Consider the following 14,887-nt stretch of genomic DNA (forward strand, 5'->3'; position numbering starts at 1 on the left):
TCTGGTAGAAGGGGGCTGGGCAGGATGCAAATACTGGGCTGCCCCTGAAACGTTATCGGGATGACTTTGAGATGCATATGCTGGACCTAGATGTCAACTCTTTAGGCCTTTATGTCACACACACACATAAGCTCGTATCTGACTTCCTACCTAACACATCCACATGAGCACAGTGGCCCAAGTAACTTGGTCATCCTCCACTGCTTTCTTAGGCATGTTAGCAGGGAGCTTGATTGAAGTGGAGCAGCTGGAACTCCCATGGGTGCCCACGTGAGATTCTGGAGTCAGGCCGTGGCTTAACCTGCTGTGCCACAATGCTGGCCCTGAGTTTGTCATCTTTCCTCGAATATCTTTTTTTTTTTTTTTTTTTTTTAGATTTGTTTATTTACTTGAAAGAGTTACACAGAGAGAGAAGGAGAGGCAGAGAGAGAGAAAGAAAGGTCTTCCTTCCACTGGTTCACTCCCCAACTGGCCAGTGCTGCCCTGATCCAAAGCCAAAAGCCAGGTGCTTCTTCTGGGTCTTCCACATTGGTGCAAGGGCCCAAAGACTTGGGCCATCTTCTCCTGCTTTCCCAGGCCATTTCAGATAGCTGGATCGGAAGTGGAGCAACCAGGGCCCATATAGGATGCTGGCACTGCAGGCGGCGGCTTTACCCGCTACGGCACAGCACCAGCCCCTTGAATTTCTTATAAAGAAGAAAAGAGCCTAGTCAAAATTTAATCCTGTTACAGTTATGCTCAATCAATTTTTAGTAAGGAAGAGATGATTTTGAGGCATATAAAAGTTTTTTTTCAATGGCTGGCACTGTGTCATAACGGGTAAAGCTGCCGCCTGTGGTGCCAGTAGCTCATCGGGTACCAGATAGAGTTTGGCTGCTCCTCGTCCAATCCAGCTCTCTGTTAATGTATCTGGGAAAGCAGTAGAAGATGGCCCAAATGCTTTGGCCTCTGTACCCATGTGGGAGACCTGGAAAGAGGCTCTTGCCTCCTGTCTTCAGATCGGCTCAGCTCTGGCCATTGTGCCCATTTGGGGAGTGAACTAGTGGATAAAAGAACCTGTCTCTCTGTCTCTTGCTCTCTCTGTTACTCTACCTCTCAAATAAGCAAATAAATCAATAAATAAATTAGGCCGGCGCTGCGGCTCACTAGGCTAATCCTCCGCCTAGCGGCGCCGGCACACCGGGTTCTAGTCCCGGTCGGGGCGCCGGATTCTGTCCCGGTTGCCCCTCTTCCAGGCCAGCCCTCTGCTGTGGCCAGGGAGTGCAGTGGAGGATGGCCCAGGTGCTTGGGCCCTGCACCCCATGGGAGACCAGGAAAAGCACCTGGCTCCTGGCTCCTGCCATCGGATCAGCGCGGTGCGCCGGCCGCAGCGCGCCGGCCGCGGCGGCCATTGGAGGGTGAACCAACGGCAAAGGAAGACCTTTCTCTCTGTCTCTCTCTCTCACTGTCCACTCTGCCTGTCAAAAAATAAAAATAAAAAAAAAAAAAAATTAAAATAAAAACTTTCCCCGTATTATTTAAGGTTGTGTTCATTCACTCAGCAAATGCTTATTGATCATCTACTCTGTACCAGGAACTGAACTAAGATCTAGCAACAAAACAGAGGGGAGCTTAGAGTATAGTGAGAAGACAACCAGCACCAACATAACATGTAAAATATACAAGCACTGTACATATTAGCTTGATCAATCCTCTTAATAACTTTATTGTGTAAATATTATTATTAGTCCATTTTCTAGATTGGAAGTTGAAGCTCAATAAAACTTGCCCAAAGTCACATGCTGGTTGCTGGTTTCTTTTTTTGACAGACAGAGTGGACAGTGAGAGAGAGAGACAGAGAGAAAGGTCTTCCTTTGCCGTTGGTTCACCCTCCAATGGCCACTGCAACTGGCGCGTTGTGGCCAGCGCACTGCGCTGATCCGATGGCAGGAGCCAGGTACTTATCCTGGTCTCCCATGGGGTGCAGGGCCCAAGCACTTGAGCCATCCTCCACTATACTCCCTGGCCACAGCAGAGAGCTGGCCTGGAAGAGGGGCAACCGGGACAGAATCCGGCGCCCCGACTGGGACTAGAACCTGGTGTGCCGGCGCCGCAAGGCAGAGGATTAGCCTAGTGAGCCGCGGCACCGGCTACATGCTGGTTTCTAACCCAGTCTGATCCCAGAGTTCAGGATCTTTTTTGAAAGATGTATTTATTTATTTGAAAGGCAGAGTTATAGAGGGAGAGAGAGGGAAAGACAGATAGATCTTCCATCCACTGGTTCACTCCCTAAATTGCTGCAATAGCCAGAGCTGTGCCCATCCAAAGCTAGGAGCCAGGAACTTCATTTAGGTCTTCCACGTGGGTGGCAGGGACTCAAGGACTTAGGCCATCCTCTGCTGCTTTTGGAGGCATATTGCCAGGGAGCTGGATTGTAAGGAGAGCAGCTGGGATTTGAACCAGCGCCTGTATGGGATGCCAGTGCTGCAGGCCGTGGTTTAACCCACTGCACCACAGCACTGGCCCTAGTTCAGAATCTTAACACAACACTTTACTACTAAGAAGTGGTCATAGTTTAGCAAGGTGCTATGCTGGCTGCCAGGAGCAAATCAACTTCTTTAGTTCTCAGTTTTCTTTGCCTGATAAATGAAACAGTTCCAGTACTACAATTCTGTGATTTTTTTTTTTTTTTTTTTTTGACAGGCAGAGTGGACAGTGAGAGAGAGAGACAGAGAGAAAGAAAGGTCTTCCTTTGCCGTTGGTTCACCCTCCAATGGCCGCCGCGGCCGGCGTGCTGTGGCCGGCACACCGCGCTGATCCGATGGCAGGAGCCAGGAGCCAGGAGCCAGGTGCTTTTCCTGGTCTCCCATTGGGTGCAGGGCCCAAGCACCTGGGCCATCCTCCACTGCACTCCCGGGCCACAGCAGAGGGCTGGCCTGGAAGAGGGGCAACCGGGACAGAATCCGGCGCCCCGACCGGGACTAGAACCCGGTGTGCCGGCGCCGCTAGGCAGAGGATTAGCCTAGTGAGCCGCGGCGCCGGCCTCTGTGATATTTTTAAAGTACCTCATAAGTTCTCTGAGGGGTCATGTGAAATAAATTTTGTTCAAAGTCTTTTTTTTTTTAAAGAATTATTCATTTATTTTGAAAGAGACAGACAGATCTTCCATCTGCTGGTTCATTCCCTGAATGGCCACAGCAGCCTTGGCTGGGCCAGGCCTAAGCCAGGAGACTGCAACTCAATTTGGGTCTCCCATGTGGGTGGCAGGAACCCAAGCACTTGGGCAATCATCTGCTGCCTTCCCAGTGCATTAATAGGAAGCTGGATTGGAAGTGGAGCAGCTGGGGCTCACTTGACACTCTGATACGGGATACTGGTGTGGCAAATAGTGGCAGAATCCACTGTACTGCAGTGCCCTTCCCCTAAAAGTCACTCGAGATGTCTTGAAATTATTGACATGTATGGTGAGGGGAGAACTTACAAAGTACATTATTGATATAGTTGGTGAAATTTGAATATGGATTACATTTTTAAAATAGTATTGCAAATAGATAATAAATATTTGAATATGTAATTGTGTGGTGGTTGTGTAGAGAATGTTTATACCCGAGGAGATAAATGTAGGTGTGATGTGTCATGATATCTGCAACTTTTAATTCCCAGATGGTCAAAGTCTGTCTCTGTCCTTAAATTTGTATATATAGAGAGGAAGAAAGACATAAATTAAATCTGGCCAAATCAGGGAATCTAGGTGATTGGTACAAAGGTATACTTCACACTGTTAAGTAACTTTTACAGATGTTTGAACTTTTAAAAATAGAATGTTGGGAATAAAATATATTATTCACACAAATTGAATCTTTCTCTTGAACCATATTTTCTTGATTCCAAAAGATTGAGTTAAAAGCAAGTTTTGGAGGAAAGAAAGACCACAGATGTTGATACTTTTTTTTTAACTTTGGAACTTTAAAAGGTAAAAATCTATACAGCTTGGAACTACTGTAGTGTTTTCAGGAGAAATGAGTGGCTTTAATTGTTATGTTTTTATTTTGTTTAGTTTTTATTTTGTTTTATTTTGTTTAGTTGGTCTTTTTGTAAATAGATGATTTATTTTCATTTTATTTGAAAGGCGAAGAGTGGCAGAGACAGACAGTGATAGATCTTCCATCTACAGGTTCACTCCCTTCAAAGACCGGCGACGGCCAGGGCTGGGTCAGGCTGAAGCCAGGAGCCTAGAGCTGCGTCTGGCTCTCCTGCATTAGTGGAAAGGACTCAATTACTTGAGCCATCACCTGTTGCCTCCCAAGATGCCCATCAGCAGGAAGCTGGATCAGAAGTGGAGGAACTTGGATTTGAACCAGGCACTCTGATATGGAAGGCAGGCAGCCTGAGCAACAGCTTAACCACTGTGCCAACTGCCCATCCCTTTGCTTTAAGAAATACTCAAACTTGATTGTATTTTGTAGTTTTTTTTAAAGTATATTCTAGTTTCTAGGATCTCAGAACAACATAAGCATGAATATAAAAAAGCCAAAATGTTAATAGTGGCCTCCTTTGGAAGGTATAGTACAGGAGGTTTTAGTTTTTTGTGGTAATCTGAGTTTTCAGAACTATCAGAAAAATACTACTTTGCTTATACTGGAGTTTAAAAGAATCTGAGAATTATTATAACACAAAGAAACTGAAGTCAAGTCTTTGAAATTTACATCTAATACTTCTTTGTGAGATAGAGTTTTAAATTTTTAACTAATAGAAGTTTATATAAAAATGACTTATTAAAAAAGCTAGAAAATATCAATAAAAAGAGAAAAATATGTAAATATGTAAATATGAAAAATTTCCTACCTATTCATAGTTAAAACATTTTATCATATGTAATTTACATATGTATGGCATTTTGATAATTTATACATATAGTTAGATAACTTTTTTTTAAGATTTGCTTATTTATTTGAAAAGCAGAGTTACAGAGAGGCAGAGAAAGAGAGAGAGAGAGGTCTTCCATCTACTAGTTCACTCCCCAGATGGCCGCAATGGCCAGAACGGGGCTGATCTGAAGCCCACGTCTCCCACATGGCTGTAGGGACCCAAGGACTTGAGTCATCTTCTACTGCTTTCCCAGGCATGTTAGCAGGGAGCCAGATCAGAAGTGGAGCAGCCCATACTCAAACTGGCACCCATGTGGTATGCCGGCACTGCAGGCAGTGGCTTTACCCACTATGCCACAACACCGCCCCTCGATGGAGTTTTTCATTTGTCATCAGTACTGTGTGAGATTTCTACAAATAATTTTTATCTATGTACTTTTTCATCAAAATAGCTTTAATTTGCTGTTACACAGACCATATTGTTGGGCATTTGTTTTTCTATTAATTTTCAGAGGGTCAAAATCTATCTATATCCATACATTTATATATGTAGAAAAGAAGAAAGACATGAAATAAATCTGACATAAAGTATACACCATATTGGATATCTTGTGTCTCTGTAACAACCAAAGAACAGATACATTACCAAGTTGCCTTGTGGAAAGATTGAAGTAATACTCTGTTAGCTTAGATTGAAATAATATGAGATTTGATTTTTTCAAAATTAAAAATTTCTTGCTCCCTTTGTGTTTTTCATAGAGGAATTTTGGCGATTGCTTGGAGTATGGCAGATCCTGAATTGTTACTGAGCTGTGGGAAAGATGCTAAGATTCTCTGCTCTAACCCAAACACAGGAGAGGTATGGGAAGGAAATGTTTCTTAACCTTATACCACTTGTATATTTTATTTCTGTGTGATTTGTAAGAACTCTAAAAAAATTTTCCATATAGATTCTAATTAAAAAAAAAAAAAACAGTTAATTAATTTGAGAGGCAGAAAGAGAGATCTCCCATCTGCTACTTCACTTCCCAAATGCCCAAAACATCTCTGCCTGGGCCAGGGGTCAAAGCTGAGAGATGAGAACCCAATTCAGGTCTCTCACAATGGGTGGCAGGAGGCCAATTACTTGAGCTATTGCTGTTGCTTCCCCTGGATCTGCATTAGCAAGAATACTGCAGTCAGAAGTTGGAGCTGGGTATTGACCACAGGTACTCTAATATGGAGTGAGGCAATCCTTCTTATTTATTTTTTTTTATTTATTTAATTTATGTACTTAAAGGCACTTACAGAGAGGAAGAAAGAGAAATCTCTGTCTGCTGGTTCACTCCCCAAATGGCCTCAACAGCTGGGGCTGGGCTAACCCGAAACCAGGAGCCAGGAACTCTATCTGGGTCTCCCGTGAGGGAGACAGGGGCATTAGCAGGGAGTTGGATTAGAAGCGGAGCATCTGAGACTCAAACCTTTGCTCCAGTATGGATTGCCTGCATAACAGGTAGCAATTAACATGCTCAGATTCCCCAGGACATTTTAATCACTAGTCTAGTCTAGATGCCCACCTCCATATGGATTCTTTAAGCATTTTATTAATTAAGTATATGTTTTAAGTACATAAAGATGTGTACGAAATGTTAATCCAGCAGATTTTATTAAGAACATTATCTTAAACCCAGCTGTTTAAATAGAAAAACAGTCAATAAAATAATTTATATATATATATATTTAAGGATTTATTTATTTATTTGTAAGTCACAGTTACAGAGAGAGGGAGAGACGGAGAGATCTTCTATCAGCTGGTTCACTGCTCAGATGGCCACAGTGGCTGGTGCTGGGCCTGGCCAAAGCCAGGAGCTTCTTCTAGGTCTTCCATGTGGGTAACGAGTCCAAGCAGTAGGGCCATCTTCACTGCTTTCCCAGGCCATTAGCTGGATCAGATGTGGAGCAGCCAGGACTCAAACTGGCACCCATATGGGATGCTGTGTCACAGGTGTGAATGTCCCAAGGTCTAACCTAAATCTTTTCTTATAAAATAAAACATTGTAGATGTCACATGAAGCCAGTTTTCCTGGCTTCTTTTTCCTTTTCATTTATTTGAGACAGATATACAAAGAGAGGGCCCTTTAGGCTGGTTTGCTCCCCAAAGGCCCACAAAGGCCAGAGGCAAGAGCCAGAAATTTAATCCAGATCTTTCCATGAGTGGCAGGAATCCAATAACTTGAGTGACCATTGTTGCCTCCCCAGGTCCACACTAGCAGGAACCTGGAATCAGGACCCAGGACTTTATTGAACCTGGGTACTCCAATGTGAGATTCAGGCATCTGAACTGTTAGGTTAGTCTGTCTGCCCCAGACTTGTTTCTTGAGGCCTTATACTTTTACTCCTATGTATAGCAGGCATCACCACACTAAATTTGAGTTAGCTACAATCATGATATTGTAAAGATTTTCTACCAGCCATCTTCTGTAGTTTTTCCATTGTCTTTTTTTCTTCTTTAAAAAAAAAAAAAAAAAAAAAAGGCTTCAGATGCTGAGCTCTGTTAGAATTCTGTGCCAGTAGGAGAGGTGTGTACACATTTCCCCTCTTGACTTAAAGCCAGATTCTCAGCGAGTTCTTCTCTCTTAAGATTGATTTTAGGGTTAGTATTATAGCATAGCAGATGAAGCTACTGCCTGTGATGCCAGCATCCCATATGGCACCGGTTTGTGTCCTGGCTGTTCACTTCCAATCCAGCTTCTCGCTAATGGCCTGGGAAAAGCAGCAGAAGATACTCCAAGTGACTGGGCCATTTCCACCAACAGGAGAGACCCAGATGGCATTCCTGGCTCCTGGCTTTTGCCTGGCCCAGTCCCAGTTGTTGCAGCCATATGGGAGGTGAACCAGTAGATGGAAAATCTCTGTAACTATGACAATCAAATAAAGATTGATTTTTAAAATTTGGTCTTCAAGGGGCTGGCGCTGTGGCATAGTGGGTAAAATCGCTGCCTGCAGTGCCGGCATCTTACATATGGGTGCTGGTTCAAGTCCTGGCTGCTCCACTTCCCGATCTAGCTCTCTGGTATGGCCTGGGAAAGCAGTAGAAGATGGCCCAAGTCCTTGGGCCCCTGCACTCAAGTGGGAGACCCGGAAGAAGCTCCTGGCTCCTGGCTCCTGGCTTTCAATCGGCACAGCTCCAACTGTTGGCATTCAATTGGGGAGTGAACCAGAGGATGGAAGACTTCTATCTCTGCCTCTCTTTCTCTCTCTGTGTAATTCAGATTTTCAAATAAATAACTAAATCTTTAAAAAAATTTTCTTCAGATAACTTAAATAATTAATACTTTTTTGAGCCGGCGCCGTGGCTCAATAGGCTAATCCTCCACCTTGCGGCGCCGGCACACCGGGTTCTAGTCCCGGTTGGGGCGCCGGATTCTGTCCCGGTTGCCCCTCTTCCAGGCCAGCTCTCTGCTATGGCCAGGGAGTGCAGTGGAGGATGGCCCAGGTGCTTGGGCCCTGCACCCCATGGGAGACCAGGAAAAGCACCTGGCTCCTGGCTCCTGCCAGGATCAGCGCGGTGCGCCGGCTGCAGCGGCGGCCATTGGAGGGTGAGCCAGCGGCAAAAGGAAGACCTTTCTCTCTCTGTCTCTCTCACTGTCCACTCTGCCTGTCAAAAAAAAAAAAAAAAAAAAAAAAAAAAAAAATTAATACTTTTTTTAATTGAAGATTTACTTTATTTATTTGAAAGACAGAATCACAGAGAGAGAGAGAGGTTTTCCATCTGCTGGTTCACTGGCTGCTTTGGCTGGAGCTAAGCCAATCCAAACACAGGAGCCAAGAGCTTCTTTTGGGTCTCCCACATGGTTGCAGGGACCCCAGGACTTGGACCATCCACTACTTTCCCTGGCGCATTAGTAGGGAGCTGGATCAACAGTGGAGCAGCTGGGACTTGAACTGGCACCCATATGAGATGCTGGCGCTGCAGGCCTGGGCTTTAACCCACTTTACCACAGCGCCGGCCCCAATAATAACTGTTTTGATCTTACCAGGCAAAAGCAGTTGGACAGGAAACCATTGGTTCTTTTAGAGTTAAGCAAATTGACTTTGTTATGTTTTCTGGTCATTCAAATGCATACACTACTGCCGTTCAGTAAATATAGAAAACAATTTTTTAGAAAAGATGTATTTTGTTATTTATTTGAAAGGCAGAGATAGAGTGAGAGATGGAGAGAAAGAGAGATCTTACATCCCTGGTTCACTCCCCAAATAGCTACAATGGCTTGAACTGGGCCAATCCAAAGCCAGGAGCCAGGAGCTTCTTCTGGATCTCTCACTTGGGTGCAGGGACCTAAGCATTTGAGCCATCCTCTGCTGCTTTCACAGGCTCTTTAGTGGGAAGCTGGATCAGAAGTGGAACAGCCAGGACTTGAACTGGCACCCTTATGGGATGCTGGTGTTGAACATGGCAGCTTTATCTGCTATACCAATGTACTGGCCCCCAAAACTTCAGTTTTTAAGATGTGCTAGTTCAAATCTGGTTGAAAATTAATAAAAGTTAATAGCATTCCTGTTATCATCAAAGACCATCATAATGGACCATTCTTAGTCTTAAAAAAAATAGCTTACTATTGTTTTTCTTGACTAAAGACATTTTCTGGAAGAAAATGCTTAAGTTAGCTGAACTTGTTGACTATATCAATTCAGGTATTTTTGTTTTAAAATGACTGTGCTCTTTTCTGATTTTTTTGCCTAGGTGTTGTACGAACTTCCCACCAACACGCAATGGTGCTTTGATATTCAGTGGTGTCCCCGAAATCCTGCTGTGTTATCTGCTGCTTCGTTTGATGGGCGTATCAGTGTTTATTCTATCATGGGAGGGAGCACAGATACTTTGAGGCAGAAACAAGTTGATAAGGTAATGGAAGTATTATGATTTTTTATTACAACACCTGAAAAAACTGTGTAGTTATTTTGATCATGATTTACTGATCAATAATACTGATTACTTGGGTAATTAGATTTTAAAAGTTTCTTGGGTATGCCTTGAAGAAATGCAACATAATCTGTGTACTTCTCAGATTTTCCCTTTCTGTGTTTTTAGCTTTCATCATCTTTTGGGAATCTGGATCCTTTTGGCACAGGACAGCCCCTTCCTCCATTACAAATTCCACAGCAGACTGCTCAGCACAGTATAGTGCTGCCTCTGAAGAAGCCGCCCAAGTGGATCCGAAGGCCTGTTGGTGCCTCTTTTTCTGTAGGTGGATTTTGTTTTTATGGTCCATAGCACAGAGGATTTTTCATAATGAAGTATTACTGTAGGATGATGCAGAGTAAAGAAGTTTTAGTCTGAGATGTGATATGGAATTCTCAGCATTCAAAATGATTTCTCAGAAAAAGGGTATACTCTTTTTTTTTCTGATTTTGATAATATGTATAGCAAAAAATCTATCTTTTTTCAAAGATTTATTTATTTGAAAGGCAGAGTGACAGAAAAAGAGTGAAAAATCTTCCAATCACTGGTTCATTCCCCAAATGCCCACAACAAATGGGGCTGGGCCAGGCTGAAGCCAAGAGCCAGCAACTCATCCAGGTCTCCTGTGTGGATGTCAGGAACACAAGGTCTTGGCCATCATCTGCTGCCTCCCAGACACATTAGTGGGAAACAGTGGAAACTCTGAGTAGCTGGTATTCAAACCAGGCACTCTAGTATGGGATGCTGGTGTCCCAAGTAGCAGCTTAACTCGCTGTCTGTCTGCCCTGTAAGAATTCTTTACAGGGGCCGGCACTGTGGTATAGTAGGTGAAGCCTCCGCCTATGGCATTAACTTCCTATATGGACACCCATTCAAGTCCTGGCTGCTCTACTTTGATCTACCTCCCTGATAATGGCCTGGGAAAGCAGTAGAAGATGGCCCAAGTGTTTGGGCCCCTGAAACCACGTGGGAAACCTAGAAGAAGCTCCTCACTCCTGACTTTACATTGGCACAGCTCCAGCCATTGCAGCCATTTGGGGAGTGAATCAGCAGATGGAAGACACCCCCCCCCCCCCCCGTAACTCTGCCTTTCAAATAAATAAATATTTAAAGAAAAAATTCTCTGATAGATTGCTGTCAAAATGCAAGTGCACTAAAAATATTGTAGAAAATTACCTTCAGGCTATATGTATAAGGTATATATGAAGCATAACATAAATTTCATGGGTCGACCGGCCCCATCTCTACGATATCTCATTATGTATAGGAAAATAAATCCAAAACACCTCTGGTCCCAAGCATTTCAGGTAAGAAATACTCAACCTGTATATTCTAGATATTAATCCATTATCATATGCATGGCTTGCACATATTTTCTTCCATTCTGTAGGCTGCTCTTTCACTCTGTTGATTGTTTCAGCTGTGGTTTGAATATGTCTCCCAAAAGTCATCTGTTGGACACTTATAAGTTTCCAATGCAACAGTGTTAGGAAGTGCGGCCTGATAAGAGGTGGTTAGATTATAAGAGCAGAGCTCATTAGATCATTCAGTTAATGAATGGCTTAGTTATCCCAAAATGGATATGTAGTAAAACCAAATGGCTGAGCAATTGTGAAGCTTAGGGAATAATTGATTGTGGGTTGTGAAAGAGGAAGAATAGTCATTGAAGACTGGGGTCAGGTTGTGGAGCATGGGAGAGTGTCAGCTAATTTCATCCAAATGGGTATGCAATTGATAAATTAAGGTCATGGTTCTTTCCTTGCAGGTTTACAGTAAGCACATGTTTTAATTATACCTCCTTGTGTTTAAAACTGATTTTATTCATTTGTTCTTTCATAGTTTGGAGGCAAACTGGTTACCTTTGAGAATGTCAAAGTGCAGGCTCAGCAGGGGCCTGAGCAGCAGCAGCAGCATCATGTCTTCATCAGTCAGGTTGTAACAGAAAAGGAATTCCTCAGCCGATCAGACCAACTTCAGCAGGTCGTGCAGTCACAAGGATTTATCAATTACTGCCAGAAAAAGATTGATGCTTCCCAGACTGAGTTTGAGAAAAATGTGTGGTCCTTTTTGAAGGTAAAATTGGTATTTAAAACCATTTTATTTCATTATCTGCAAATTTAACTTTTCCCCTTATTTCTGAACCTATCTTTTTTATTAAAGAAACAACAAGAAAAATATGATTTCAGGAATTCATGATAGAGTTTAAGAAACCATATAAAGAACACACAGCATATCTTATTTCTAGAGTTCTTCCCTCTCTACTTTGAAAAGCCTAATATAAAGTACTTTTAAAGGGTTTTTTTCTTACTTATTTATTTAATTAGAAGGCAGAGAGAAACAGAGATCTCCCATCCACTGGTTCACTCCACAAATGCCTAAACAGACAGGGCTGGGCTAGGCTGAAGTCAGGAGCCTGAAACTCAGTTCAGGTCTGCCGTGTGGATGGCAGAGACCCAACTCCTGCTTTCTCTCAGGGTGTGCAGTAGTGGGAAGCTGGAATCAGTGGAGCCAGGGCTTGAACCCAGGCACTCTAGAATGGCATGCAAGCATCCTAAGCAGCATCTTCACCACTGTTCCAAATGCTCGCCCACAGACCTATTTTAAATTTATAACGTAGAGGTTAATATAATACAGATGCAGACTAATTTTTTTAAAGATTTTATTTATTTATTTGAGAGGTAGAGTTACAGACAGTGAGAAGGAGAGACAGAAAGAGAGGTCTTCCCTTCGTTGGTTCACTCTCCAAATGGCTTCAACGACCAGAGCTGCACCGATCCAAAGCCAGGAGCCAGGTGCTTCTCCTGGTCTCCCATGCAGGTGCAGGGGCCCAAGCACTTGGGCCATCCTCCACTGCTTTCCTAGGCCATAGCAGAGAGCTGGATTGGAAGAGGAGCAGCTGGGACTAGAACTGGCGCCCACATGGGATGCCAGTGGCGCAGGTGGAGGATTAACCCACTGCGCCACAGCGCCAGCCCCAAACACAGACTATTTAAATATCTTTAGTAGATCCAGTTAAAGATAATGGGAAAAGAAGGATGTGGTTAAGTTCTAAAATTGTAGAATGTATTTTTATGTTTTGTAGTTAAGTATTAATTTTGAGCAAGAGTTTTGGGACAGATCATTTCATGTAGTGTGAGCTTTCCATTCTTATAACCTTTGAGCATGAGTTAGTTTGTATTTACAAAAATAGTTCTAAAGTAAGTTTTATTTAATTACAGTAAATTATCAGTGACACTAATTATTAAAAAAATAACAGATTTTTAAAAAACCTGGCCTTTGGATTCATTCTAGTAGTAAATCTTCGAGATGATATGGTAGATTTTAAATATTTTTTACTAATTCTGCTTGGAATTTAGTCATTTCTTATAAAAATAAGGCTTTTAAATTAGGCCTTTGTTTTAAGGCTATGTCTTTTTTTAAAAGGTGAACTTTGAGGATGATTCTCGTGGAAAATACCTTGAACTTCTAGGATACAGAAAAGAAGATCTCGGAAAGAAGGTAAACTCGGGAAGGTTGAATGACTGTGCTTATACAGATATTTAGCTGTCAAACTCTTATAAAACTCTAGACAGATTATCTCAAGCTAATCAATAAACATTTAATAAGAATTTGTGTTTGGTTGCCAAAGTTTCAAATACATATTGTTAAATTCAGAACTAAGCATTATACTTGGATTTAGAAGCTGCCAGAACCAGATCAACTCAGACTTGTAAGGAATAATCAAACCTTGAATGTTAAGACACTGTGAGCCGCAAACACTGGAAATAGCACTGAGTTTTAATAACGTGCTCAGTAACCAGCGGCCTTGGGGGAGAGAGGAAAGGAGGCTCAAGTTTGCCACATCTTAAATTATGAAACGATTACCTTTTTTAAAAGAGGAAATGAGATTGCAATTTTGTATTATTCTTCTAGAAAGGGGGCTTAGTATTCTATCATGCTGACATCAATAGCATCAATATCAGTAAAAGCATCTTGACTTTGCAAGCCTTAGAGGCAATATTTTATATTCTCTTAGTGTGTAGCTTGTAATTAGCTTTTGGTGGTTCTTCGGAATTGATTAGCTATCTGTAGCATTGCAGAAAATGTTGTTCATACCTGGTACAGGTTGCATACTCTGCATTCTAGGCACTGATCAGTGCTCCTTTGATGTCAGACAGACCTAGGATGGCATCACAGCCCTGCTACTTAGTAGCTGTGTGTCCTTGCTCACTCTTTTAGAGTTTTTATATTTAACTATTTATTAGCCTAAACTTCATGACACTGTAACTTTTTTAGGTTTGCCAGAGATTAATATGAAAGTTTTGCTGCATGCCTGATAGCAAAAAATGAGGAAATAGAATCTGATTGTCAGAATACTTCTAATAGCAGTTCTTTCCATAGTGAGTACCTGAAGAAATATTTTTAAAAATTAATTATAGTTACTTTATTTAAAGCAAAGTAGAAGAAAACGTGTTCATTTTGAGGTTGGTTTTGTCACTGAGCTTCAGAACAGGATACCTCTGTGCAGTAGAATTCCCTGTGAGCCAAAGTAGAACTATTAAGAAACAGTTCTGCACAGATTCTATTCTTTGCTTTAAACGTACTATCCCTGATGAATTTTGTAGACTTTTGCCCTTGAGAATGGTGTAATAGGTGAACATTAGCTGTATACCCTGAAATAGAATTTTGTTTAGTAGGTGAGTTGTTATTTTTATTTCAGATTGCTTTGGCCTTGAACAAAGTGGATGGAGCTGATGTGGTAAGAAGGCCTTTAAAATTTTGGTTAGGCCATAACAGAAAAAGGAAATGTTATTTAAGAAATTGGTCTGTTTTAGGCTTCATGTGTAAAAATAAGTGCTGATTCTAGGTCTTTTAATAAGTTTCTAATTCTCATCTTAAAACAGCATAAAATGTAATAATGGCAGAGCATTCTTTGCATTGTCATCTTTGAATTTTGTAAAAGAGGAAAATCAGTCAATGACTGCTCAGATACTTATGGTGAAGATTTTTTTTGCCCTTTTTTTTTTTTTTTTTTTTTTTTTTTTGCTGGGGGAACATTTGCTTTTCCTCTAATGGAATTTCTCAGATTTATTCAATGTTGCTTCTGATGATTAAACTA

General features: G+C 42.0%; 1 protein-coding gene across 50 annotated transcripts in view; it reads left to right on the forward strand.

Moving 5' to 3' along the window:
- The window catches only part of SEC31A (SEC31 homolog A, COPII component), a 90,426-nt gene that overhangs the window by 24,732 nt on the left and 50,807 nt on the right, over window positions 1–14,887 (forward strand). For 31 of the 50 annotated variants that reach the window (XM_008267663.5, XM_008267665.5, XM_008267667.5 and 28 more), the window contains exons 8-13: window positions 5,607–5,706; window positions 9,571–9,732; window positions 9,919–10,071; window positions 11,629–11,862; window positions 13,213–13,287; window positions 14,489–14,527. In XM_008267663.5, coding sequence (XP_008265885.3) covers window positions 5,607–5,706; window positions 9,571–9,732; window positions 9,919–10,071; window positions 11,629–11,862; window positions 13,213–13,287; window positions 14,489–14,527 — 763 coding nt within the window. The remainder of the gene's footprint in view (window positions 1–5,606; window positions 5,707–9,570; window positions 9,733–9,918; window positions 10,072–11,628; window positions 11,863–13,212; window positions 13,288–14,488; window positions 14,528–14,887) is intronic. The other 19 variants (XM_008267666.5, XM_051819613.3, XM_051819614.3 and 16 more) reach the window with 1 other exon arrangement.

The sequence above is a fragment of the Oryctolagus cuniculus genome, chromosome 8, assembly GCF_051225735.1.
Source record: "Oryctolagus cuniculus isolate XC-2025 breed Fujian yellow rabbit chromosome 8, ASM5122573v1, whole genome shotgun sequence".
NCBI lineage: Eukaryota > Metazoa > Chordata > Mammalia > Lagomorpha > Leporidae > Oryctolagus > Oryctolagus cuniculus.